Source organism: Corvus brachyrhynchos, unplaced genomic scaffold, assembly GCF_000691975.1.
Source record: "Corvus brachyrhynchos isolate BGI_N302 unplaced genomic scaffold, ASM69197v1 scaffold249, whole genome shotgun sequence".
Classification (NCBI taxonomy): Eukaryota; Metazoa; Chordata; class Aves; order Passeriformes; family Corvidae; genus Corvus; species Corvus brachyrhynchos.
Genome location: NW_008240226.1, coordinates 1,859,460 through 1,884,237, shown reverse-complemented (window position 1 = coordinate 1,884,237; position 24,778 = coordinate 1,859,460). Strand labels below are relative to the sequence as shown.

Genomic DNA, 24,778 nt, shown 5'->3' with positions numbered 1-24,778 from the left:
AACACGCCGGCACAACACAACACCCCTCCGTGCTTCAGGGGGGAGTTACTCGCTGTTTCTCAGCAGTTGCGCTTCTCACTGCCGGCGCCCGCGCTGCCATCTGCCCGGGCGCTGGGTGCCGCCGCCCGGGGCCGGCTCTGTGCGCACCGCGGGGAAAAGGGAGCGGGGCCACGGCCCTGGGGAGGGGGAGCCGAAGGAGGGATTCGGTGACCTCTGCCGGGAAAACAGCCCCCTACGTGGGCACGGAACGCCTCGGCGCCGAGGGCTGAGGCGACACGAGACGTTCTATCCCCCGGCCCGTAGAAAACCGCAATAAGCCAGAAAACGGAGGCGGTGGTCGGGCGCAAGTTTGGGAGCCCGCCCGGCGCTGGGGGCGGCGCGGGGGCGGTGCGAGCGGTTTTTGAAGGGCGCCCGCGCCGCCTCCGCGGCCGCGGAACCGCTCCCCGCGCCTGCTCCCGCCGGGAAGCGCCGTCCCGGGAACTGCGCCGAGGTTGCCTCGGACGAGTCGCTCGCTCTCTTGCTCGCCGGGTCGCGGCGGAGCCGCTTTTGGCTTTGTTAAAGGAAGAAGTGTTCCTCTCTTTGCCATTTGCGCGAGGACCCGTCGAGCTGGGGTTTTTGGTTTTTTTCCCTTTGTGGATTTTAGTGACTCTCGGACAAGGTAAGCAGCCATACCAATATATGTATATACACACACGCACACATATATTTTTCACGTAAATGGTAGCAGGGTGCTGGATCGGATGGAGGAGCTGGCAATTAAAGGCAGAGCAAACTTGGAAGCTTGGTAGCTCTTAGGTCAGTGTAGGGGCAAGGCTTGGAAAAGGGTTGCAGCTTTCAGTGAAAAGGGCTCCATAAACAAAAGATGAATCTGAATGAAAAGTTCGAGGTTTATTTTTATTGAAAGCTGACTCTCAGAGTAATTTTTAAATGATTGAAAATGGGGTTTTTTTTAAATCTTGAAGGCAGAGCAAACTTGGAAGCTTGGTAGCTCTTAGGTCAGTGTAGGGGCAAGGCTTGGAAAAGGGTTGCAGCTTTCAGTGAAAAGGGCTCCATAAACAAAAGATGAATCTGAATGAAAAGTTCGAGGTTTATTTTTATTGAAAGCTGACTCTCAGAGTAATTTTTAAATGATTGAAAATGGTTTTTTTTTTAAATCTTTAATATTATAGAAAGATCTCCAAGCACATTACAGAACCTTCCTTGTATAAAAACCGATTTGGGGGGGCTAGAGAAGCTCTGGTTGATTCTATCTGGAGGAAGACAGGATATGCGAGGTCATTCCGGGAAGTAGAGAGTAAAGTAGGAATTAAAGAGGATTTAAAAGCGTAGCCCCATGTTGCTCTGTGTTCTTGTGCGTGCCTGTATACGTGTGTAACAGAAGGACAGTGATACCCTGTTACTTGACAAAAAATTCTGCGCTGTAACGCTGTCAACTTGTGAAACAGCACCTTTATGAAAGGGATCATCACTACTTCTGCCTCCAACGTCAATGTGCGGGGGGTGTGTGTCTGTGAAAGTTGTGGATTTTTTTCCTTTAATGTTGGCCGAACGTCAGGCCTGCTTCCAGGATGCAACTAGGCGTAAATGCGAATCTTGGATTTAATAATACCATATGATGTTGCATTTATAGGACTGCTGTTGTCAGTAATTGAATAGAACTGAGGAGTGTGGGCAGATGTAATGTCTTTTTCTTTCAGCAGTGTTTAATGTTTTGTGAGCTTGGTAAGGAACTCTGCTTCACAGAGGAGTTTGCTGCTGTTTCTGTGAGTTGTCAGAGTTGTGCACATGCAGAGCTCAGCGCTACGCAGGGATTTCTGCACATGCGGAGCTGAGTCCCATGGAGGGGATTCTGTCTGAGATTAAGGCTGATTCCAGAGGGAATAGGCTACTGCTGCTGCTAGCCAGTGCTACTGAGATAACTGAACAGAATAAGCAGGTAAATGAGGTTCCCATCTTGTGTTTTTTAGGATTAGGTAGCACTTCATACACTTTTGGTTGTGAGGAATTTTCTTAGGAACTGGGACCTAAAGCACAAGTGTTTCTCTACACAGTTGTCCTTCACAAGTGCTAGCTGTTGTGTTAGCTGTGTGCATAAAGTAACTTCTGTTGATGAGATGAAGCTGATCAAAGGAGGCTGCTTCATAGCATTACAGCATTTTTTTGCTCCTGCATCATTTCCTTAATGTTAAGGTGGATTCTTTTTGCTGAATGTTTGTATCAGCTAGAGTATAAAGATAACCATCAGGCAGCAGCACAGAGCTACTGATGGGTGAAGTGGAAAGCTAGCAAAATGAGGAGAAAGTAGTTTAGCATGCCAGGACTTTCATTACATTTGGGTAGAATTAGGAAATATGTTTTATTGTTCTGTCTCCCTTCCCCTCTCTCCAGTCATAAAACAGCTGTCTTCTTCCTCTCTCAACAGCAGGGAATGAAAGTTTATTACACACCACTTGCACTGGTTGCAAGCCTTCATTGACAGTCTATCCATCAGCTAAGACAGCTCTTATCATCTGTCATTGACGTGAATGTTGATTTGCTTTGAAATATTTTGATATAATTTTTAATGATGGCTTTTAAGGTATGGAGATTCAAGCTGTTTACTTTTTGAAGTAGACATTATGAAATTATTTTGAAAAAGTTAGTTTGAACCAGATGGTGCAGGCACTACAATAACTGAGAGAAAGAAAGGCCCACAACAGAACAACCCCAACCCACTAATTTTATATCCAAACTTCTAATGTTTATACACGACCTGAATCTGCAAATCACTGTTCACTTGAGTGGTCTTTATTCCTACACATAGTCTTTTTCCAGCTAACAGGACTATGTCTGTTATTACATGATTAAAAGTGATTGACCTTTCTGAGATCAGTCGTTTTACCAGCATCAGCCAGATGATAAACTATGATATTAAGACATTAATTCTGTGCTTTTAAATTTAAATCTTATATCTGATTGTATTTTCTGTGTAATGGTTTGCCTTAGTTTGTATTAGGCTGCTTTATTTGATAAATCATGTTTGAAAAATGGGTATTTGAAATGATACATACATTCTGGAGGAGGTAAAATGGCACTGCTATTTTTCAACAAAATGGTGCTCTAAATATATGTATCCATTAAGTGTGGTCCATAGCCATTTTGGTCATTGGTTCTAACTAGAAGAAGTCTGTCTGCAGTAGTAAATCTTGTTCAAGCATACGTATAAACTTATAAGGATATGATTTTTTATAATATGCAGTTCCAAGTCCTTTATCAACATCACGCAGAAGTTGTTAATGACTTGACCAAACAGCTGACTGCAGAACTAATGCAAAATCAGGGAGGAGTTTTGTTACAAAAACAGGATTCACGGAAAATTTGGGTTTAAAGAGGTACTTTATAGACTCTTCTTAAGCTAACCAACACACAAAGGTCTTCATGTGAGGCCACACATGACTATTGAAAATATCAACAAATGCACAACCTTGTCAGGGGTCCAAAGCTTACTTTTTCCAGTGGATCACTTGTTTATTTGCTGGTTTAAGGCTTTTGACAGCAAATGGTAATCAGTAAAAGCCCAAATATTGTGGTTGCTCAGATCTAGGCGTGTTCTAGATCTACCTAATCATGTCAGTTTTTCATTCTGATTTTATTTGTGTGTGAGTTTATCCAGTAATTCTCAGTGTTTGTTTAAAAAGCAATATTCAGTCTTAGAAGAACTGTTACAATCACATAAATTGTCTTTTAAAAATACCAAACTTCTATTTTTCTTAGAAGAATGCATGCTGTCCCAAACTGTGTGACTTTATATAACATTTCAGAAAATACAAATTTTCTGTAACTCTTCTCAAGACTGTAAAATAATATTAAAAACAAGGCTCTGCTCAGTTTTATTAGTTTCAAATCTGAAGATGGAGCTCCAATAGGAATAGTTCTGCCATTTAACAGATCTGAACTTGGCTTTCATATCTCAAAGGTAAGAGGTCAAATGAAGTTTAGGAAGTCAATTCTGATTATTTTGCTCTGGGCTGGCAAATGCTATTGGATAATTGTGGACATTAAATATTGCAAGAGTGGCTGGCTCAAGGGGAAGCAGTGAATCCAGTGGCACTCTTGACTTTGTTCTAGAGTTTTTCTAAGCAGAAGCAGGACCAGATTTGTTAACTATTCAGTGTAGCTTGGTCTGTTATGGTATATAATTTTAAAGTAAATAGATTAGCAAGTTTGTTTGTAAATCTGTTTAATCCTGGTTTTTAGTTCAAGCTTCTTTTTTTTTTTTTTTTTACCTTCTGAAGCATAGGGAATAGCTATCAGCAAATGAAAAGACTGGAAACTTGTTTGCATATGATATTATACATATTTAATACAGCATGCTTTTCCCTTCCTCTTGGTAGACAGAATGCCACTTGTCACTGGTCTCCACTTGGATATTGAGCCATTGACCACAGCACTGAGGGTCTGACCATCCAGCCAAATCCTCATCGACTGAGTAGTCCATGCATCAACTCCATGTCTCTCTAGTTTAGATAAATAATTTAAATTAAATTTAAATTAAATTTATATTATTGGAAGAGCAGTAAGTCAAATATTTTCTCTGTAGTAAAGAGACATTGAGAAAGCTGTGGGTTGACCAAGAGTCGTGGTTGTCTGGCCCCTTTGAAAATAGTGCCATATGAAACTCCCTCTAACACCTCCAATATCAAGGGTTACTACTGCCCAGGAAAAATATTCAAGAGAAATCAAACCCACAGCTTTATTCTCTTCCTTGCTATTTTACAAGTTGGTTTTTTAGGTTTTGGGTTGAGTAATCTCTAGATACAAAGACTTGTGTCCAGGTAGGTTGTGTTCCTTTCTAGCAGTTGCATTTATTAACAGATGTGTCTTTATTTGGATGGGTCAGTGCAGATCAAGGAATTTCTGCACAGTTACTGTGGCAGAAGAACTTCAGACAAGCTCCCTAATTGCCGGTATCTCTCATTTCCTCTATGCCATTGTTACTTCTGTTTGTATTGGCTAAGTATACTGGCCAAGAGAGGTTGCTGTGGTTTAGCCAGGCATGATTCCTTGCCAAGAGGGGATGGGAATGACTTGGGAAATATGTATTTCTCATCTATTTTTAGCTTTATTTGATAGTAATATTTATGCAGGTATTTGCACTTAGTATCCTAGAAATGATCATAGTAAGTCTGTTCAATTAATCACTCTTTATAGCATTCATTATGTAAAATTAGTGGTGAATTACTTGGCTCCATTGCTGAGTCGTGCAAATCTTAAGAAAATAAGAAGTTCTAAAGAGTTAAATGAGGGGAGAGTTGGCAATGCTTGCACTGATTGCTTGAAGTAGGTTGAAGTTCACAGTTTATTTGCATTTGAATTAACTGAGGTTGGTGTCCAGCAGTGCTTTTCAGAGCAGATTTCAGAAAGACTTTTTTGTGCGATAAAGTACTTGGAAATGTTAGATGGAAGATGAAGGATATTTAAAATATTTCTTTCTTTTCCTGACAGAGAGAGCTTTCTTCTCATTTTATTCCAAGTGAGGCTTATTGTAATCTGAAATATTTTTACCACTGAATAGGCAGTCTTGTGGTAAAAGCCACTATCATTTTCATATCAGCATATTAAAAACTTTCTGAAAGTATTTTTAGTTCCTTCATAAGGAATTTCCTAATACCTACAAAAAGAAATAAAATAATCTGAAAGCAGCTCATAACTTTAATGAGATAAAAACTTATTTATTACTAAAAATGCTCTTTTAGTAAATGATTGGAACTTCTAGATTATTACTTTACATACTTTTGCTTCCATTAGGAAATAAAATATTTTAAGAGGCTTTCTGCATTGTAACTCTGAACTGTATGTATTTTTATTATTATAACAGAACTTTGTCTTCCTAAACAATACGTAAATCATACATGTTTAAACAAATCAATGAGCAATAAAACAAAAGCAGGTAGAAAATTCTTACATGATGGATAGTAGAAATAAACTTTGTTTTCAAAGAGCTTGCAGATTATGACTTGTTTCAAAGTTCAACATTTCAAGCTCTATTTTTTTAATGTATTTTCTTTCATAAACTTTGCTTAAAACACCACTATAACTGATAATATGTGTTGTTTATGAGTTTTATTAATTTTTTTCATAAATGATTGCTCAGGAAGCAAAACCAAAGCACTTTCAAATCATTCTGGTACATCAATGGAAATCTTGATTCATATGCAAAAGCAGTCAAAAAGATAAATGCAACCTTTGACTCTCTTACAGAGTGAATATAGTGTACTAATGTTACAATTATTTATACAATTGAGGATTGTATTTGGTAACAATCATGGCCTTCCAGTGATAACAAGAAACATGCAAGGTTCAAACACATTTAGTGTATACTGAGAAAAGACTAATACCTGCTTTCTGAGAACAAACTGTAGCGCAATGGAAAGCTAAATGCACATGAATTAAACACAGGTATTTGTGAACTGGTCATTCAGAGTTGCAGGAGTCCAACTTTTTATTCATAGAGCAGAAAATAACTTATTGTACATAAGTAAAAGAAGATATGCACCTTGTTAATTTTGAAAATGCTTTTGCATTTATATTTTAAGAGAAAGAGAATTATTTTGTCACATTTTGGAGAGGTTTTTGTTCCTTCTGCATCATCATTTGTAGCAGTGTCTAATTTTTCCCTCCTAAGGGTCTGTTTTGAGCCTTATACCAACAAAAAGTAGAAGCTTTTATAAGACATTTGTACCACATCTTGGTAACTATTCACCTTTTATGAGAGATTTGATAGCTGAAAGAAACCTGAGACCAGGTACCTTTGTTAAAGGCAGGTTTTCTCGGTGTTTTACAGATACTCCTCAGGTCTGAGAGGTGAATCCTCAGAAAATTCTCTGAAAGACATTTCCAAACATTTGCTCAGTTATCTCTGCAGTATTCATAGGAGTGCAAAATCTGATATTATCAAGGAAAGAATGCTTTGGATTGGAAGGGACCTTAGAGATCATCTTGTTCCAACCCCCTGCCATGGGAAAGGACACCTTCCAATAGACCAGGTTGCTCAAAGTCCATCCAGTTTGGTCTTGAACACTTCCAGGGCTTGGAGCATCCACAGCTTCTCTGGGCAAGCTGCTCTGGTGTGTCAACACCCTCATAGTGAAGAATTTCCTCCTAATATATAATCTAAAACTACTCTCAGTTTAAAGTTATTCTTCCTCATCCTATCACTACATGGCCTTGTAAAAAGTACCTCTTCATCTTCTGTGGAAGGCCCCTTTATGTAGTGGAAGGCCTCAATGTGGTCTCCCTGGAACTTTCTCTTCTCCAACCTGAACAACCCCAACTCTCTGAGCCTTGAGCGGTGCTTCATAGGAGAGGTGCTCCAGCCCTCTGGTCATCTTGGTGGCCCTCCTCCAGACTTGTTCCAACAGGGGCACATCCTTATGTTGGGGCTCTCAGAGATGGATACAGTACTCCAGGTGGTGTCTCACAAGAATGGAGTGGAGGAGGAGGATCATTGCCCTTGACCTTCTGTCCACAATTCCTTTGCTGCTGCCCAGGATTTGTCTTTCTGCACTGCAAGTGCACATTGCTGAGTCATGTTGAACTTCTTGTCAGCCAGCACCCCCAAGTCCTTCTTGCCAGGGATGCTCTCAACCTGTTCTCCACCCAACCTTTATTTGTACTTGGGATTGCCACGACCCAAGTGCAGGACCTTGCACTTGGCCTTGTTGAACTTCAAGAGTTTTGCGCAGTCCCACCTCGCAAGCCTGTCCAGGTCCCTCTGGATGGCATCCTTTCTCTCTAGCGTGTTGACTAAACCATGCAGCTTGGAGTCATTGGCCAACTTGCTGATGATGCACTCAGTCACACTGTCCATGTCACTGATGGAGCTGTTAAGTAGCACCAGTACCAGCCCCTGAGGAACGCCACTTGTCACTGGTCTCCACTTGGATATTGGGCCATTGACCAGAGCACTGAGGGTCTGACCATCCAGCCAATTCCTTATTGACTGAGTAGTCCATGCATCAACTCTATGTCTCTCTAGTTTAGATAAATCATTTAAATTAAATTTAAATTAAATTTAGGGGTTTTTTTAAAAGTAGCATCTTATTTTGACAGCCCTTCTTTTCTCTCTGCCCTGTTTCAAGATGGAAACATAAGTTCAGCTCATCATCAGTTTTTGCAGTGGAAGGGTCACAGAGAAAGAAGAGAAGTCCCTTGTGACAGTACTTTGGGTTTGTCCTTGTCAAGTGGAATTAAGTTGCACGGATCCTCCCTCTCCTTGCAACAGCCAAGGTTAGCCATAACCTCAGCTTCAGTGAGAAATTGATGTTTTTAATCTTGAGGGCTGATTTTTAAGTTGAAATACAGTTCATCACAGTGCTGCTCTTCCATATTATCAAGCACTTTGACAGAGAGAAAATTCTTATTTAAAATATAAGACACAGCACCAGGTTATTATAGGTTGAAGGCTGATTATGTTTTTCATTTTTTTCCTATGCCTTTTAAGGTGAATGAATCTTAGCTAGTATAGTGGAGAGTTAAAATATTATTTATTAAAATTGTTTGTCTTCTAACCTATATGTTATGTTTCTATCTTTCATTTATGCTGCCTTTATATGCTCATGTAATTCAGAAACCCAGCCATAATTAGTGCTATGGTAGTATTTCAACACAAAAAATATATTTCTCTTTTAGATGTTTTTGTATTTGCTTGAGGCTGATTTTGATAAACAGTAATATTCTGTAGAAATTTTCCTAGACATAGATGCATGGGCTGATTTAGTTCTTTTCTTGGGACACTGAAAGAAAAAACTACATTTAACATCACTTCTGAGATTTAACTTTTGTATAATGTAAATTATTTTTTGAACTGAAGACACTTTTTCTAGTGAATTTAAACTGTGTTGCTTAGCTATAGTTGCATTTTAGTCTACTGTCTTAAGAGGCTGATTCTCTTATTTTATGGTTGGAGAATTCTTTTCACAGAAATATTTGAACAGTCTATATTTGTATGTTCTTGGTGCAGTCAGCAGGGTGGGGGGAGGTTTTCTGCACCTTGGAGGTTGCATTTGAAATATTAGTAGAGTGCTTCAAGCATCAGATCTTAAAACTGGTGTCCCCAAAGGACCAAAAAGATCTAATATTTTAATATATTTGCGTCCTTTATACCTTTTCTGTGTGATAGTCACATTCATCTACTGCTCTAAGCTCTCAGTAATCTTTTCCATTCATAAGTAAACTTTTAAAAGGGCTGCTATGCTTATCTTTGTAAAAATACATGATATACACATAAGTCATTAATAAATCTATACTGAAAATTTGATTTATACTTCCAAAGTCTCAGAAATCTGTATAATAATATAGCCCCGCCCCGTTCTCATGGTTTCTCTGATAGAACAGCTCTCACATTAATAAAGAGATTGAAATGAAAGTTTGTGATATAATTTGCTGACTCTAATGATTTAGAGTGCATTTATTAATTTATGAGCTGCATCTGTCTCCTCGATGAACAGTGTGAAGTATTATGGCTAATAATTTCATTTTTATCATTCTCTGCTTGCCTTTTGAGAGACAAAGGTCCAATTTTAGTGAGTTAGTCTTATATTTTTTATAAGCTGGGCATGTTTCTGGAGTTATCATGAGTAAATGGTAAAAGAAAACCTAAAGAGCTGATCATGAAGCTTTACATGGTTAAAAAAATAAGTTTTGTACCTTTGTTATTTTTTCTAATGAAGACATCGAAGGGGGAATTGTATGCATGGATGCAAATTCTGAATTATAAAATTTGTGTTATTTAAGTGTTAAGTATTGGGTATTAAATATTTCCCAGTAAGAAAAATGCCTTCACTAAAAGGGTGGTCAGGCATTGGAACAGGCTGCCTAGGGAAGTGGTCCACCATCCCTGGAAGTGGTCAAGGAATATGTGGATGTGTCACTTGGGGACAGTGTTCAGTGGTGAACACAGCACTGCTGGGCTAATGGTTGGTGATCCTAGAGGTATATTCCATTGATTAATGATTCTGTGATTGTGTTCAGTTTGAGCTCTTCCAAAAAGAGCTATGAAAAGAGTTGCAAAGTTACGTATAAGCATTGCAAAAATCATTAGTAATGGTTGGGGTTTTTTTTAGTATTCAAAGTCAAGACTTATTTTAAACTTCCCATACATCTGAGATCCTTAACATCTCAGATGATAATTTGTATTTTCAACATGACCTTTCTTATCCCAGCATGCAGCAGAAGGTTTCTGTGGCATATTGATTTGTATTCATCGACCATGAAACGCACTTTGGTAATTTGAGGGATTTTTAAGCATCAATTCACCATTTCTCTCTAGAACTGGAATTCTGCGGTTACCATTGGTAAAGTCAACAGATTTACAAGCCACAGCAAATTTGGGATGTCAAGAAGGAATACCATTTGCTGCAAATTGTTTTTCCTCTGTTATCTTTTACTTTGGGTTTACTTTCTCTATTTTTTAGAGTAATTTATTTCACAAAAGGCCTTTAGGTCTCAGAAAGCCAGGTTTTTTGTGTTAAAGATAGTGTATTTCATTATTTATAACAATTTGTAACTGTTCATCATGTAGCCTTTGCGTGGAATACAAAATGTCAACTGTAAGATTTCACAAGTTAAAACACCTCCGTGAGGAACTTAAACTGAGGCAGAATGAAATAGGAAAGTGCTACTGAAAAGAGTCACACTGCCTTAAAATGAGTATGCAGTGTGTGTGAAAGTTCAACTGATTTACAAAGATGAGGCCTAAAAGTGAAGCTTCAGAGTGGAAATTTCCTGATTGGAAAGGGTACATCTAGCCAAAAAATTATTCTGAAGGTTGTTAATAAGTGCAAGTGGAGGAGAAACAATCCAGAGAAAGACTTTTCCATAGTAAATATTTTTAAAATTTAATTATACTTCAGAGAAAGCCATGGGGAGTGGGGGAGAAAGCTGGTATTAGCACTATGTGGAAATGTCATCTTTGAGTGTTTTAATATGAAAAAGTATCTTTTAAGAAGTGCTGCTCGTAAATTTCTAATTTAGGACATTTCTGAGTTTACCTAGTCTCTCAAGACTAGCAAGAATTGGAGTACAGAAAATAGAAGGTTATGCTTTCTAGGAGCTGAACACTATGAACAGGAGCTGAATCCTGCTACTCCTTTTGGCTTGTTCTACATCTACACTCAGAAGAAGACACGTAACTGCTCACAAATGAAGGGTCAGAATTTGGCAGATCTGGGCTTAAAAAACAGAGTGGAAAGTGAGCGGTAAGTGAAATAAAAAACCTAGTAATTGTACATACAAATTAACAAAAGCTTTAGAGTGCGCTCTTAAGTATTCTTTCAAGGAAGGAGTTTGTGAACTGAGAAATATTTTTTTCTGTTGCTCCATGTTAAGAGACAGTGTCATTTTTATCTTCAGTCGGAATTAAATTTTAGTGTAATTTTTTAAGATATTTAGGCAGAGGGCAGAAGCCTTGGACATATTTCTCTAGAGAAATGCTTCTTGTTTGCTGGCTACCATAGCATCTGTTGGGAGTGAAAACATTGACGAAATAATTGTGAACCAGAAGAATGTAACTCCTGATCCACCAAAAGAGAATGAAATTCTTTGTGTATTTAAGGGAAGTAGCTATTTCCCTTAAATACACAAAGGGGAAAAAGAAAAGTCTGCAATAGCTAAACTCATGACTTTGTAGCTACTTTTCTTTCTTTCTTTCAGTTTCTAGTGGAAAAAAAAGTAATTACTAGTGGAAAAAGAGAAGAAAAAAATAGCATTTCTGTGCTCCCAGACTGACTGAAAAGTGGTATGGTTACATTTACATTAATATTATCATAGCAGGTTTGCATCAGTGAAAATACGAGGATAAATCAGACACCATATGTGCAGCTCCACACTTAATTACTAGACAAACACTTCTGTAATGAAGATTATGGCATTGTTTTGAAATTTGCATCCTCCTTTTTATCCTTGCATGCGTGTTATTCCTCGCCATCTGTGGGAAATATTATAAAATTAGAGCCAGTGAGCAAATCTAACAACAGAAGAATATTAATGGTAAAAGTCAGTATTACTAAAGAAGAGTCCTAAATTTCTGAATGTTCATGAAGGGCTGTTATGACCAAAAACCACCCTAAACACTAGAATGCTGCTAGAATATGTGTTTACAGTAGATAAAATAATAGATAATTGAGAGTCCCAATAGCAAAAAAGTCTTCCACTTTGCTGTGGGATTCTGGGTCATGTTTATTGTCACAACAATGTAAGAGAGATACTAAGCTTGCTCAAACAGCCTTTCAGTTATATTTTAAATAAGTTGATTTAGAGTTTATTGTGTTCACTTTGACGTAACTGAGCAAGTAAAGTCATAATCAGAGTGCAATTTCAGTCTGTAGCTAAATAAACTAATAATATTAATTGAACTGTGTTGGGGTCACTGCTATCCCTCACATCCTGTTACACCTGTTGATCAGTCTTTCCATCTATTGGCCAGGGGTGTTGATACGAGTGGTGAGAAGGATTAGGGAGCTGGTCTGGCTAGAAATTAACCCTTTTCCTGCACTGCTCTCCACCTATCAGTTGGAATATCACGACCAAAGATCAGTTTAAGCTCTGATGGAACAAGATCACTTCCATCAAAATGATGTAAAACTGATTTGATTGAACCAGTGTGTTACTGTAGACGTAGACTGTAACAGTAATCGTCTGGGATAAAACTTGAACAGACTTCAGGCACTGAACTGCAGGTAACTACTCTCTCCCCTGTGCATCCCAAGACATAGCTTTAAACCTTTCTCTTAGGGCTTCTAGTGGGATAGTTTATCCCTATAGTAGTATCTCAAGTGGGTGAGGATAGGCTTACAGGAATACTGGTCTAGAAAGAGACTGATGTAAAGCAAACAACCCCTGCATTTATCCTCCCAGGCATGCTTCTGATATCCCATTATGGTTAAAAAAACAAAACAAAAAAACCCAAAAACCCAACAAACCAAAAAACCAAACCCAAAAAGCTGTCTTTCCCAGCTTTGTAAATGGTTCTTCCGGAGTAGTTTTTAAATATTCCCTTTCCAGATACAGATCTCCCTTGGGCTTTTAGAGGAGCCAAAAGTGGGGCAAAACATAGAGCTGAATCCAGGCTATCTTTCGTGGGTGATGTTCAAAGAGGTCAAGTGACTTTGGAAATAAGGGGTACTTTTTGATACTTTTTAATGGCACCTACTCTCCTTTTTTTCCTCAGTATGCATTGTGTATTATATGGTTCATTCAGAACTGTAAGGAACTCTGAGTCTCTGGTAGTATTAAGGACCACGAATAGGGAGTACTTAGCAGAACCTTACAAATTGGATCTTGGGTTGTTGGCGAGGCTGGCTTTAAGCATAGGAGGCTGCCCAAAACAGTTGACTTTGAGAGAGAGCAGCAATGGCTCTACTCTTGTTTTGTTTCCAAGTGTTCAACTTAGAAGTTGCAGCCACCGGCTGCAGTGTCAGTGAGTGTTGGCACTCTTATTAAGTGAGGAATTAGGGAATATGAGCAGTGTGCACTGCTACATGGAATATCCTCTCTTCCTTCTTAGCAGCATCCCCTTTTCCCTCATCTCCTGCACTATGCCAAGAAGATGAACAGTGAACCCGATGCATCAGTTTGGTTCCCTGACATTTATTGCCTTTATCCTTCTTTGGCACTCTCTTTTTCTTCCTGCTGGAACTTTCTAGTGCTACAGATCATACTCCGTATTTTTGGAGGAGGCAAAGAGAGAGGGTTTGACCTGGGTTTGCTATCAGCTGTGATTTGAGATGATCCATGTCTTACTCTGGAGGATGGAAGTTATCATCACCTCTCTTCACTGAACGTCAGATTGCCTCATTTATGCAACTTTAAGACATTGAAGATGACAAAGAAAGGTGGATTCTTCCCTCTATGTGTAGGCAGGGTAATCCTGTTTTTTCAAAACCAGAGATTTTCAGAATGCAAGAATGATTGTATTAAAGTGATTAATGTTGAAGTGATTAATTAAAGTCATTTGGACAGCCTTCACTGAGGCTTTTTCCACTGCTTAATAGTCATGTAAGAACTGCAAGACAGTAAACAGTCTTCAGATTCCATTGCATGTTGCTGAACCAGATAAAAACTTTCAAAATAACTTTCGAAGCCCTCTTTCTCTGCCTTGATGAATTTCTGTGTTTTGTGGCTTGCAGAAAATCTCATCTGGTTAACAAGAAATATTTGAAATTGCTGAGGGGCAGGCATTCCCAGAAGTTTAAAATACAGAGGCAAGAGAAGCTTTCAGCACTAACACCATAGGGATGCTTACCTGAGTCAGCACTGAGGATAATTCATGTGACAGTAAGGGATTCATCAATAAAGGGCCACTTGGACATTTGCCACGTGACCAGCGTTTGTGACAGAGCAGTTGGGATGGGATGTTCAGCAGTATCTCCCGGCTCGTCTTCATGAGCATTGCACTTCACAAAGGTGTCCTAGACAATCCCAGGGTGGATGCGGTTGAATCAAAAATTGAGAATAGCATCAAGGTGGGATGAAAAAGGGAGCACAAACTTATATTTCAGGGAGATGGGGTGGTCACTCTTCAGGCTGTAGCTTCACAGTGACACCTTCACATGAGAAGGGATGGGATGTTCTTGCCTATGCACAGAGTTCATACTAGATATGATATGGAGTGTCTGGTGATGGCATCTGAGCATGAATTTCTTGGTGAAATATAGGGGGTTTTTTTTGTTGAGAGACTCTTTCTAGTGTTTCCTGGCACACTGATGGTCAAAACTTCACTCTAGTCAATTCTACATTAACTATTTCCTGTGTTTCTATTGTATAAATAAAACTGAAGCTATTTACCTTTTTGCCTTTCCAAAAATAACCAAACAGTGCAAAAAATCCTCCTCAAAACCCCAAAAAGCAGAACCAAATAAAATATGTAAATTTTTTTTGTTTTGTACGTCAGCGACCAAAAAAAAAAATTGTTTTCAATCTGTTATACAAGGGTGGTTGAGGAGAGACAAAATACATTCCTTTCACATACTACCATTTCATCACCACATACTGGCTGCTCCTTGCTTTGTATTATCTCCGTTTCAGTTTTTAGAAGTAACAATATTTTTAGCTAATGAATTATTGAAAAAATCTTATTTTACAATCCTTTTTAGCTACAACCTAATCAGGAAATGGTAGGTTTTTCTGGTATACTGTCAGCTTTCCAGCATGCATTTGGAACTACTTCTTCCTAGTAGTTATATTAGAGTGGTATAAAACCATAAGCAATAAAACTCAGTAAAATAGTACAAGACAGTTAAAACATAGCAGGAAATGTAGGTTTGGATCCTATTGGATGGGACTGTAAGCATATGAGAAATGCACTATTTTATTAGAAATATCTTCGCAAAATTTAAAGAAGGATGCAGTTTTTCTAGGAAAATTACTGTGTACTCTAATGATGCACTAATAATATAAATAGTAGAATACAAATGACCAAGTCAGCTGTCAGAGTCAATTTTTATTTTTCATGAGGTGTGATAGGGTGAGGTTTTTTGTTCTATAGAATCTCAGAACTTTATGTGTTTCCTTCCTATTTCTCTCAGTCTATTAATTTATTTTTACATAAGGTAAGAAAATCCTTCTTTTACAGACTTGGACTTTAACATCCAAGCACATGGCACTAAGAACGTATGCCAGCTTTATGACTGACTAAACAAGTGCAATTTTCTGTATTTCTTTCTGATTGTGCTGAATTGAGGCTCATGAAGAAAGCTGGCCTTTGTGAGAGTAATGAAGAAAGAGAGTCGTGTCACCACAAAGTAGGAAAGGAGAGAGGCAAAAAACTCCACAGCAGTTAAAATGAAAAAGAAAAATACCTTAACTATTTTGGCTATTCAGGTACAGAACACTTTACCCTATTTGCATATTTCTGTGAACCTATATAAATGGGAATAGATTTTTTTCTAAAGACAATCACAAGAAACTTTGAATTTCTTTCATTTTAGCTAACAGAGTTATTTTAAAGTTTTGTTTCCATTCTTGTGAATGTTCATTGTAACTAAATTGTATAAATAGGGTGAAATTCTGGATCAAACATATTAAATGTGGATTTTAGAGTTATTTTCATGTTGTCAATTAGGTCGGGATTTCATCTATAGTTAATTATATTAATGTGGGCACTGGGGGAGAGTACTGGAGGGCAAATGTATTTTTGGTTCAATCCTGATAAGGACAAACTGCCCTCAGCTACAGATAGTCCGTGTTTATTTAAACAGCTGCAACATTCATCAGTCCTTTTGGTTATGGATTGAGCTGTGCTTCGATCCAGTTGTACAAAAATCCACATGCATCTTTATTTTCTGCAGTTTGATAATTTCATATTTCCTGTCAGTACTGTTGTGTAGACTCCATCACACCAGAGTGCATCCATGTCCTGCTGCGTTTGAGGAGCTCATGGTTTCTTGCATGTCGTAGGCTTTCCAGTGTCACATCTCTCGCTGATATGCGCTCTAGTTACCTTCCTGTCCTATGAAGACTGCTGAAATGTTGCTTCCCCCATCCCTAACTACCTTCTCTCTTTACCTTTTTGTGGTTTGTGACTTAGTTTCCTTCTTTAGTCCTTTATAATTCTTTTGTTACTTCAAATCCAGTTATAGGCAAAACCCTCAAACCTGTCTATTCCAGTCTTTTCCATTCGCATGGTGATCTTGAGGAAAAATCTCCAGGTGGGTTGACTTTAAACCACCTGAATTACTGAAGAATCTCTTTCACTGGGTAAAAAAGATGGGATCCATCTCTGTTGGCTACAGCACTTCAATGCAGAGAGTTTCATAGGTGTGAAGGGATAAAATTATAACATTAACCAGAATACTTAATAGAAAGTAATTCTCTAAATTATCATGCCTGTTTGAATTAGTGACAGACATATCATGGTTTAGCATTCATCCAAGGAGTTCAATAACACAAAGGTTTCAGTAGTTTTGTTGGTATCTACTGTTCTACCAAACCTCAATCTTTTCTTGAACAAAGGAGAGAAGTAAGGGTGATAGATTAGTGTATCACAGCAAATATGGAAAATTTTAGTCTTTAATTTAGCAGATTACCTGTTTAAAAAAAAAGTTGTATCTTAAGCAGCCATTTTGCTTTCTCTAGGATAATGTCTTTTCTCAAATGTACTCTTAATGGTTTACGATGGAAGTGCCAACAGCTGTTGTTTCTTCTTACATTTAGTGTTAGTAGTATTTTATTTTAGAAGAAAAACTTTAAAAACTTGAAAACCAAAATGTTTGTCTTTTCTAGCCTGTGCAAAGTACACAGTGACCCAGTGGTATACTATGTGTCAATTTACAAATTTTGTAAAATATTAACAGTACCAAGCTATTCACCCGAGTTCTAAGCTGGCAGGTTTTCTGTTTCTGGTTTCATAACATAAAGTGGTTGAACTCCCATTGGTTCAGATACTTCCATGATGGGTAAACATTAATCCTCTAGGATATTGAGGAACCAGCTGTGACAAGTTTGCTTAATGAGGGAAGAAAGAGACCACCTTGCTAACAGTGTAACCTCCACAAACTAGCACTTGCATATATCAATGATGCTAAAACCACCCTGAGGTTGATACTGAAGTCTTGGGAAAAAAATAGATCAATACACACACCTCAAATCCATTAAAAAAAGCTCTTCTGAGATATGTGAACTATACGACCCTCATTTTCTTCTTCTTTCTGAAATACTAATGGTTCTGAGACCATGTGAAGAACTTATAAGAAAGGTTTAAAATTGCAATGTCTCGTTTCATTATAATTCATTGAAATTATATGAAATAATATAATTATTATTCATTAACTGGGTTACTAACACTAAGACATCTGGGTGTCATCCTTTGTATAAATAAATAATAAATGAAAATGGTAAGATCAAATTAGAGCATGAAGTTAGCAGCAAAGATAAGCGTCTCTGCTGCGTCCGCATTTCAGGTGTTTTGATCTTTCAGAAATGCCCCTGGCATGCTCAGGCCACTTGTGTACAGGTTCACATGAGCCGCTGTAAATCTTTAGCGCTGATTCCAAAGGAGCCCTTCTAGAAAAGCCCTGGGCAAATGGATCTTGCTTGCATCCCCCGACAGAGGGGGTATGGGCTGCCTGGGCTTCTGCTCTTACCCACCAGCACCTGGCAGTGCAAGTGGCATGAGGGCAGAGAGTAACAGTGAAAGGCAGGGAAAGCTGGTCCTGGTGCTGGCTGCTCACCACGGTGGTGCCTGGAGGTAGTGTCTGGAGGTGCCTGGAGGTGCCACGTTTGTAGTGTCTGCACACAGACCAAGTGCAGTAGTACAGGACCAGGAGTTCGAGGGCCTGCACTCCACTCTCTGCTTGCGCAGTGTGATGGTTTTGCAGTTTAAATCAGGAAAGGAGTGAGAGAGAGATGGGCAGGAGCTGGCAGAAGGCAGGATACATCTGGGGTGGCGAGGGCTTTTTGTGAGATTTTTAAAAAAAATATTACTCAACCTGTGTGTTCCAGCACATGAGCTGTCAGTAGCATTGCTGTCTGTTCCAAAATGACTTGCCAGCCTCTTTTGGTGGGTGAAGGATGAAGAGCATGTGCCTGCACAGTGAGTGGCTGCGGCCACATAAAGTCTCAGCTGAGAGACAGAACAGATTGGTACGCAGATGTACGAGCTGTTGGCTGCCGTGGCAGTGCTGAACTTCACTGTTGCAAGCCCCAAGCCTTCTGTACATAGTTAAGGCGACCTAACAACTCTGGTTCAGAGTGTGGCTGCCACTTCTGGAGGAGAACTGGAAGGTGACAGCATGAAGTGTGCAGTGCTCAAAAGCTGTCAGCAAGTCGTGGGGGTGAGAGCTGCCCCCATGACCCCGTGATCTGCTTTCCACGTTGCACTTTGACAAGGAGAAACATTGCTACTAGATATGGATTACGGCTGCATTCTTAAGAAAATCTCATACTGTGATTTCTTTGTAAGCACCCCGTTTTTGGTGTAAAGATAACTATCATAAGTTTTTTTAAGGCAGGCTCTGTGTGAAGATGTGCGGCACTAGGGTAGAGTAGAGGCAGGCTAATGGGAAAAGACATGTTTATAGCTAAAACTTCTGCTATTCATTCAAAGTTAATGCAATATATTAGTCTCTACACAAGAAAATACTTTGTTTGTGTCTACCTTTCTGCCATGAAACCATAAGGGTAGATAAAAGCATCTTAAGAAATGGTAGCAGTGTATTCTTTCATGGCTGGTATTTTGTGTCCCTCATTATATGCAATGAAATCCTCAAAGTCACAGGCAATGAAGCATGGTTTATATTTATTACTCTGGCTGTATTATAAACCTATTAATAACACTGAATATGGTGACATGGCTTATGGTCTTTTTCTGATCCCCACAAAATAGACAATTAATTTTATTCTTATTTTTATTTTCAGATTAATAATATGTAAAAGACAGAGACTGACATTTCCTAAGAGCATACTGTACTCCTCCTTGATATGTTGAAGCTGACCTTTTAAATAATGCCAGGTTAATATCTGATGTATCTTTTCTTTTAAAGGCAGGAGGAATGCAGTGATTGAGCCAGTATTTAAAATTTCATTTATTATACTTTGTAGGGGCATTAAGTTGATCAGATCAGTTTATTGGGGTGGAATACTTTTATTTTCAAATGAATTATATCTCTCTTCTTAATACCAAATATTCTGGCTAGTCACCATTAATCAACACAGAACAGAGCATAATAGCTGAGGAATTCTGGAACAAAAAGAGGTTTGAAAATGGGAAAGTTAATAATTTAATAATTTAAATTAGGGCATTCTTGTAACTGGGTATATGTTTTAACTCTTCATATAAACTCTGGCTAAGCCAGGTTATATTAATTAGTTTTTTATTTTTTTAAATACACTGTGAATACACATTATCATATTTGGAACTGGTTGTGTAAAAGATGATATCGTTTCAATCTTCTCAGTGAAGATTACAGCATGGGAACAGGTAAAATAGTGTTTATTATATATTTGCTAAACTCTCACAGTAGCAACCTCTTTCCTAGTCCAACAAGAAGGAGTCAGGCAAAGAACAAATATTACCAATGAACTTCTGAGAAGATTTAGAAATCATCATAACTTTGAGAGGAAGCAGTCACTATGGTATTGTAGAATATATTAATCATTATTAGATATTCATAAGCAAGGCGTCAGAACTGGGATTTAATTTGTTTTCCACAAAATATTGGACTTGCAAGTGTGAAAAGCGCTAGCAGGAGAGAAAAGCGAGATAATAGGTTTGCATTACATGTCCTCAAGAATTAAAAGAAATTGTCTCTAACTCAAGGGTGACTAGCTGATCATCAGGGTGATGGTGGAAACTCTGTGAACTTTTCATGTAGTTTTCTTTGCTTAAAAAAAAAAAATCAAAAATATTTGAGGGTCCCAATTCCCTTACCTAAATGAGGCAGGTGAGATATGCTAAGGTATTCCTTCTGTCAGTTCAGAAGCTATAGCTCTCCTAGCAGTGCTCCTCACCCAAGAGTTTTAAGGTACAAACTTGACAGAGAATAAAATAATCCTCTTACGGATAATAATTTATAAAAAAATTTCAGAAGTAACTGAAATGGAAAGAAGTCAATAGTGAGAAAACTGCAGAGTACATCAGGTTCATGAATGCTCTGGAAATGGGCTAAAAAGTGAAATGACAGAGCTTTCTGAGAATCAGAAAGGAAAATCTAAATTTGATACTGAAGAAATTACTGTACAGTGAGAAATAAGGAACAACCATTATCTGTTCAACATCCTTCACTCTATTCCTCAGCTCATGAGGAAAATCTAAGGATGACAGTCAATACATGAGACTCCTACAACATAGATCAGTTTAATGCTAAAAGAGTGCATTAAGCTCATTGTTAAAAGAGAATTAATGCACATTGAGGAATGAAACCCAGCACCTTAATTATTTCTGTGCAGTGAAGGTGGGGGGGGGAGGGGGGATAGCCCCACCCCCTAATTATTTACATGCAATAAGTAGCTGTAAATTAACTGTTTGCATTAATAGTATAGAAGATACGGAATTATTGCTAGTAGTATTTTAAGAATTTCAGTTCAGTGTTTACTGGCAGAGAAATCATATATATGTACATTAAAATATGTACTGGAATGTTTTTAAATTTTTAAATTTTTCTTTGCATTTTAACCTATAAGCTATACTATAAATGAGAAATGTGCAGAGGAAGAAAACACAGAGATACAGTTTGGTGTCTGCTTAAAGAGAGTAAACTCATCAGATTTCCAGACATGGTTATATGAGTATAAAGAAGCAACAGTCTTCAGTAAAAATAGAAGTAGACATATAGTAAAAACCTATAAGCAATTGCTTTACAAATATGTAGTTAATGAAGTTAAAAATACTGAAGAAAGCTATCTAAACACTGAAAAATCAAGTTCTGCCAGATTGTAATTAATGAGTAAACAGGGTCTAGATCATTAATGCAAATTTGAGTTCAGAAATATGTTATTTTGCCCAGGATGCATGGTATAAGAATTCTTTCAAAACACAATTTCTGATTTCTTGATAATACACTATTAAAGAAAAGTAAAAAACTTCTTTGCTTGTAATTTGTGCTGCATCTTCAAGTAGAAATAAGAAAGAAGCAATTTTAGGTAACATGAATATATAGTCTTGATACCTTATTTCTTTCTGTTCAGCTATGTGCAGCACCAAAATCTGGAGTTGTAATGAAGCTTTGAAAAGTCATTTTTATTCCTGCTCTTAGTTCAACTCTTTAACAATGTAAGTCTTTAGGACAGATCATAATTTTCCATAAAATAGAGACTTCATAATAGTACTGTGTTAAGGAGAACTGTGGGTTTTGGTAGTAATTTAAAAATAAATAATTATTTAAGATATCCAATACATTCCATAGAAAATGTATGCCCCTCAAAAAAAAAAAGTGGATATTTTAAATTCTAAAAAGGCAAATAATAACTGCATACACCCTGCATACTTTTGAGATTTTAGGTGGCATCTGTCCAAAAAGCTTACTTTTTAAATTTGTGCTGTAAGTTTTCATCCAAGTATCAGGCAATGAAGTCAGAAACTGAGCATGCAGTAATTTTCTCTTCTTCTGTAAAAGTACAAAGAATATGCCTTTCTAGGTCAAAGAATTTTCAAAACTATAAGGACTCTATTCTTTCACACCACATGAGGCTAAAATATATTCAGTTTGTGGGAGGGTGGTACAATGTGGTTGCTCTTACAACCTTCTGTGAAATGACTGTTTTCCAACCAAATTTTCGTTGTACAGAGAGATACTCCACAAGTGCACAAAGGGGACAAAGGTTCAACAGTGCATAGCTAGCCTTAGCATGCACAGGTGCTAAACTAATCTGATTCTGACCTTGAAAGTCAACAATTAAGTATATTTAAAAAAAAAAATTCAACAAAACACAAATAAAGAGATGTTTTCTTTGAGATCAAAAAAATCAAGATTCTGATTTTTCATATTTCTTTTGTTAGGTTTTTTTTTTCTTCAATGGACTTATTTTTCCAGTAACAGTGATACTGAGAACTAACACAGAATCAGTGAAGGAAAATGCCATACCTTAATGTACTTGAATTCTCACAGTTCTGAAATAGTCTTTTTTTGCTGTTTCCAGTCAGTGAGCTAGATTAGTTGCAATAATCCCATAGCAAAGGTCCATCTGATTAGCCATTCTGTTTTGGTGGAAGTACGAGGGGAACCCAAGAAGAAAATTCCACTGTGTCATTTCCTATCAGCACTGTAATATCCTGTTACTGAACAGGTGTAAAAGAACAAGCCTAAAGTTATTTATGTAAAATATCTCTCTGTAATAGAGCTTGTTTTCTGTGTTTCAAATAATTCTCTGCTTAATGTATTCTGTGCAAGCTCTCCTAAGAGAGATACTTCTACTGTGTATATTAGAAAAGCTGGAGTGCCAAAGAAAGGTAATTGAAGTGGAAACTTTTAGAATAAGCAATGATAAATGAGAAGAAATGTGAAGTTTGATTAATAGGGGGACCCAGAATGAGATTAGGTTTGGTGGAACAAAAGGTAAGTGATGTCAAAGTAATACGGTGTATTAATGTCGATCTTTTGTTTGAATTACAAGTGTGAAGGCAAGGCAGGCTGGGAAAAATCAGATGGAATGAGAATGAAACAGACCTTTATGTGGTTTTGCCAAGTTCGGTAGAGTAGTCCGCAAAGAAGGGTACCAGACTTAAGTAGGATCCTGTTACTGAGCCTGTGAATAGAGGTAAGAGTAGTCCATTTACTACTTTTAAAATCTCTACAGGAATTAATTCTATTCAGTCTCTGCCTTCAGGTGACTGTGAGGACTACTGATATGTGAAGAATGATAGGAATCAAATCCACAGTTTGTTTAACAGTATTGCCAGGAGCATGACTGTAAATGATAGAGGATAATAAGTGATCCCCAATTTGTTCACATTTTATGCTCAGATGATTTCCCATAGAAAAGAAAATGTCAGGCAAGACTCGAAGATTCGATGCACAATCTGGCTCCTAGGGCACACTTATGATGTTTTGTACTTACTCCTGTATATCTTATCAGAGGTTTCTACATTGGCAGGGTAAGCGAACTAAAAGCAAAGTAGAAAGGGGAATAAAAACCCACTCATGTGTGAAAGTGGTTCATCTCTGTCCCATATGGCAGGACTAAATAATGTAGACTAAGCAGACTGACTTGGGAGTGCCTTGAAGTAATGAAGATCAGTTTGCTGTGTTGTCTCTTTAACATGATGGTTTCAACACAAATGCTGAATATCAATAATAAATATTGCATATCTCTAATAAGTTCTGAAACCGCTTATGAAATGTACATGTGTACATCCATTAGGAACCACATAAGGGAACTCTCATGCCATATGTATCTATAAATCTGAGTATGATTATTATAAGCTTTTAGGTTGTGAATAGTGCATCATGAGAGACTATATTTAAAGGAAAATTTGATGAACATGTGATCAATGATAATTTTTTTCATTCATCTGAGAGAATGTATTTCATTTTTCTCCACTGCTTTTCTCTAACGTTCTGTCTTTCTTTGACTTTTCCTGGTTGTTTCCTCAGTGACTCCCTCATATGAATATTGAACAGTGATAAGAAAATGTTCTGTTCAGCACAACCAAATTGATACTGCTGTCCCAGATACTACCACCATTTTTCCTCTTTGCTGTTGTGCCAGACAGATTGTCCTATATCTACTATATTTATTCAAGTCCACAAATGGATTATCAGTATTGTAAACCTTTATTATATGATTTATGCCAAAGTAATATTGCGTCTCTGAACTTGCACTTTTTTTTTTTGACAGAAACAGACCTGTAAAGATGTTTATGTGGTGGTCTGCTGTTTTACTTCTTGGATGCATTTTGCTGGGAGCAGATGGGTGGCCAGTCAAGGAAGGATACAACTTCAGGCCCTATCAGCCCCTAATAAGATTACGGCACAAGGTATGGATTATTCTCTAATACTTCTTGCTTTTCTTCCAAGGTCCAGGGATAAATTATACTCCAGCCTTGTCTTTTTTGTGTTTATTAGAGTAATGTTCAGAAATTAACTTTTTCAAAGAGAATGACGTAAGATCTGTTTTAGCTTCTGTCTTGGTTTGAAAGACAGGTGTCTGCTAAGGAAGGCAGGAGCCTCCCTTGGAATGGCAGATGCAACCCCGTTCCCTCCGAGTTATTATGATTTTGAAATCAAGGGCTTTTAGGCAAAGATGTGGGAAATAGGAATAACAGTTCTTTACTATTATATATCTATATGTGTATAACCAGTCAAAC

At 37.8% G+C, this 24,778-nt stretch overlaps 1 protein-coding gene across 2 annotated transcripts in view; it reads left to right on the top strand.

Annotated features, from left to right (window-relative positions):
- The first annotated feature begins 407 nt into the window (after positions 1-407).
- The window catches only part of FSTL5 (follistatin like 5), a 276,394-nt gene continuing 252,023 nt past the window's right edge, over positions 408-24,778 (top strand). The window contains exons 1-2 of one of the 2 annotated variants that reach the window (XM_008641923.2): positions 408-658; positions 24,310-24,448. In XM_008641923.2, coding sequence (XP_008640145.1) covers positions 24,326-24,448 — 123 coding nt within the window. In that variant the 5' untranslated portion in view covers positions 408-658; positions 24,310-24,325. The remainder of the gene's footprint in view (positions 659-24,309; positions 24,449-24,778) is intronic. The other variant, XM_017745135.1, reaches the window with a different exon arrangement.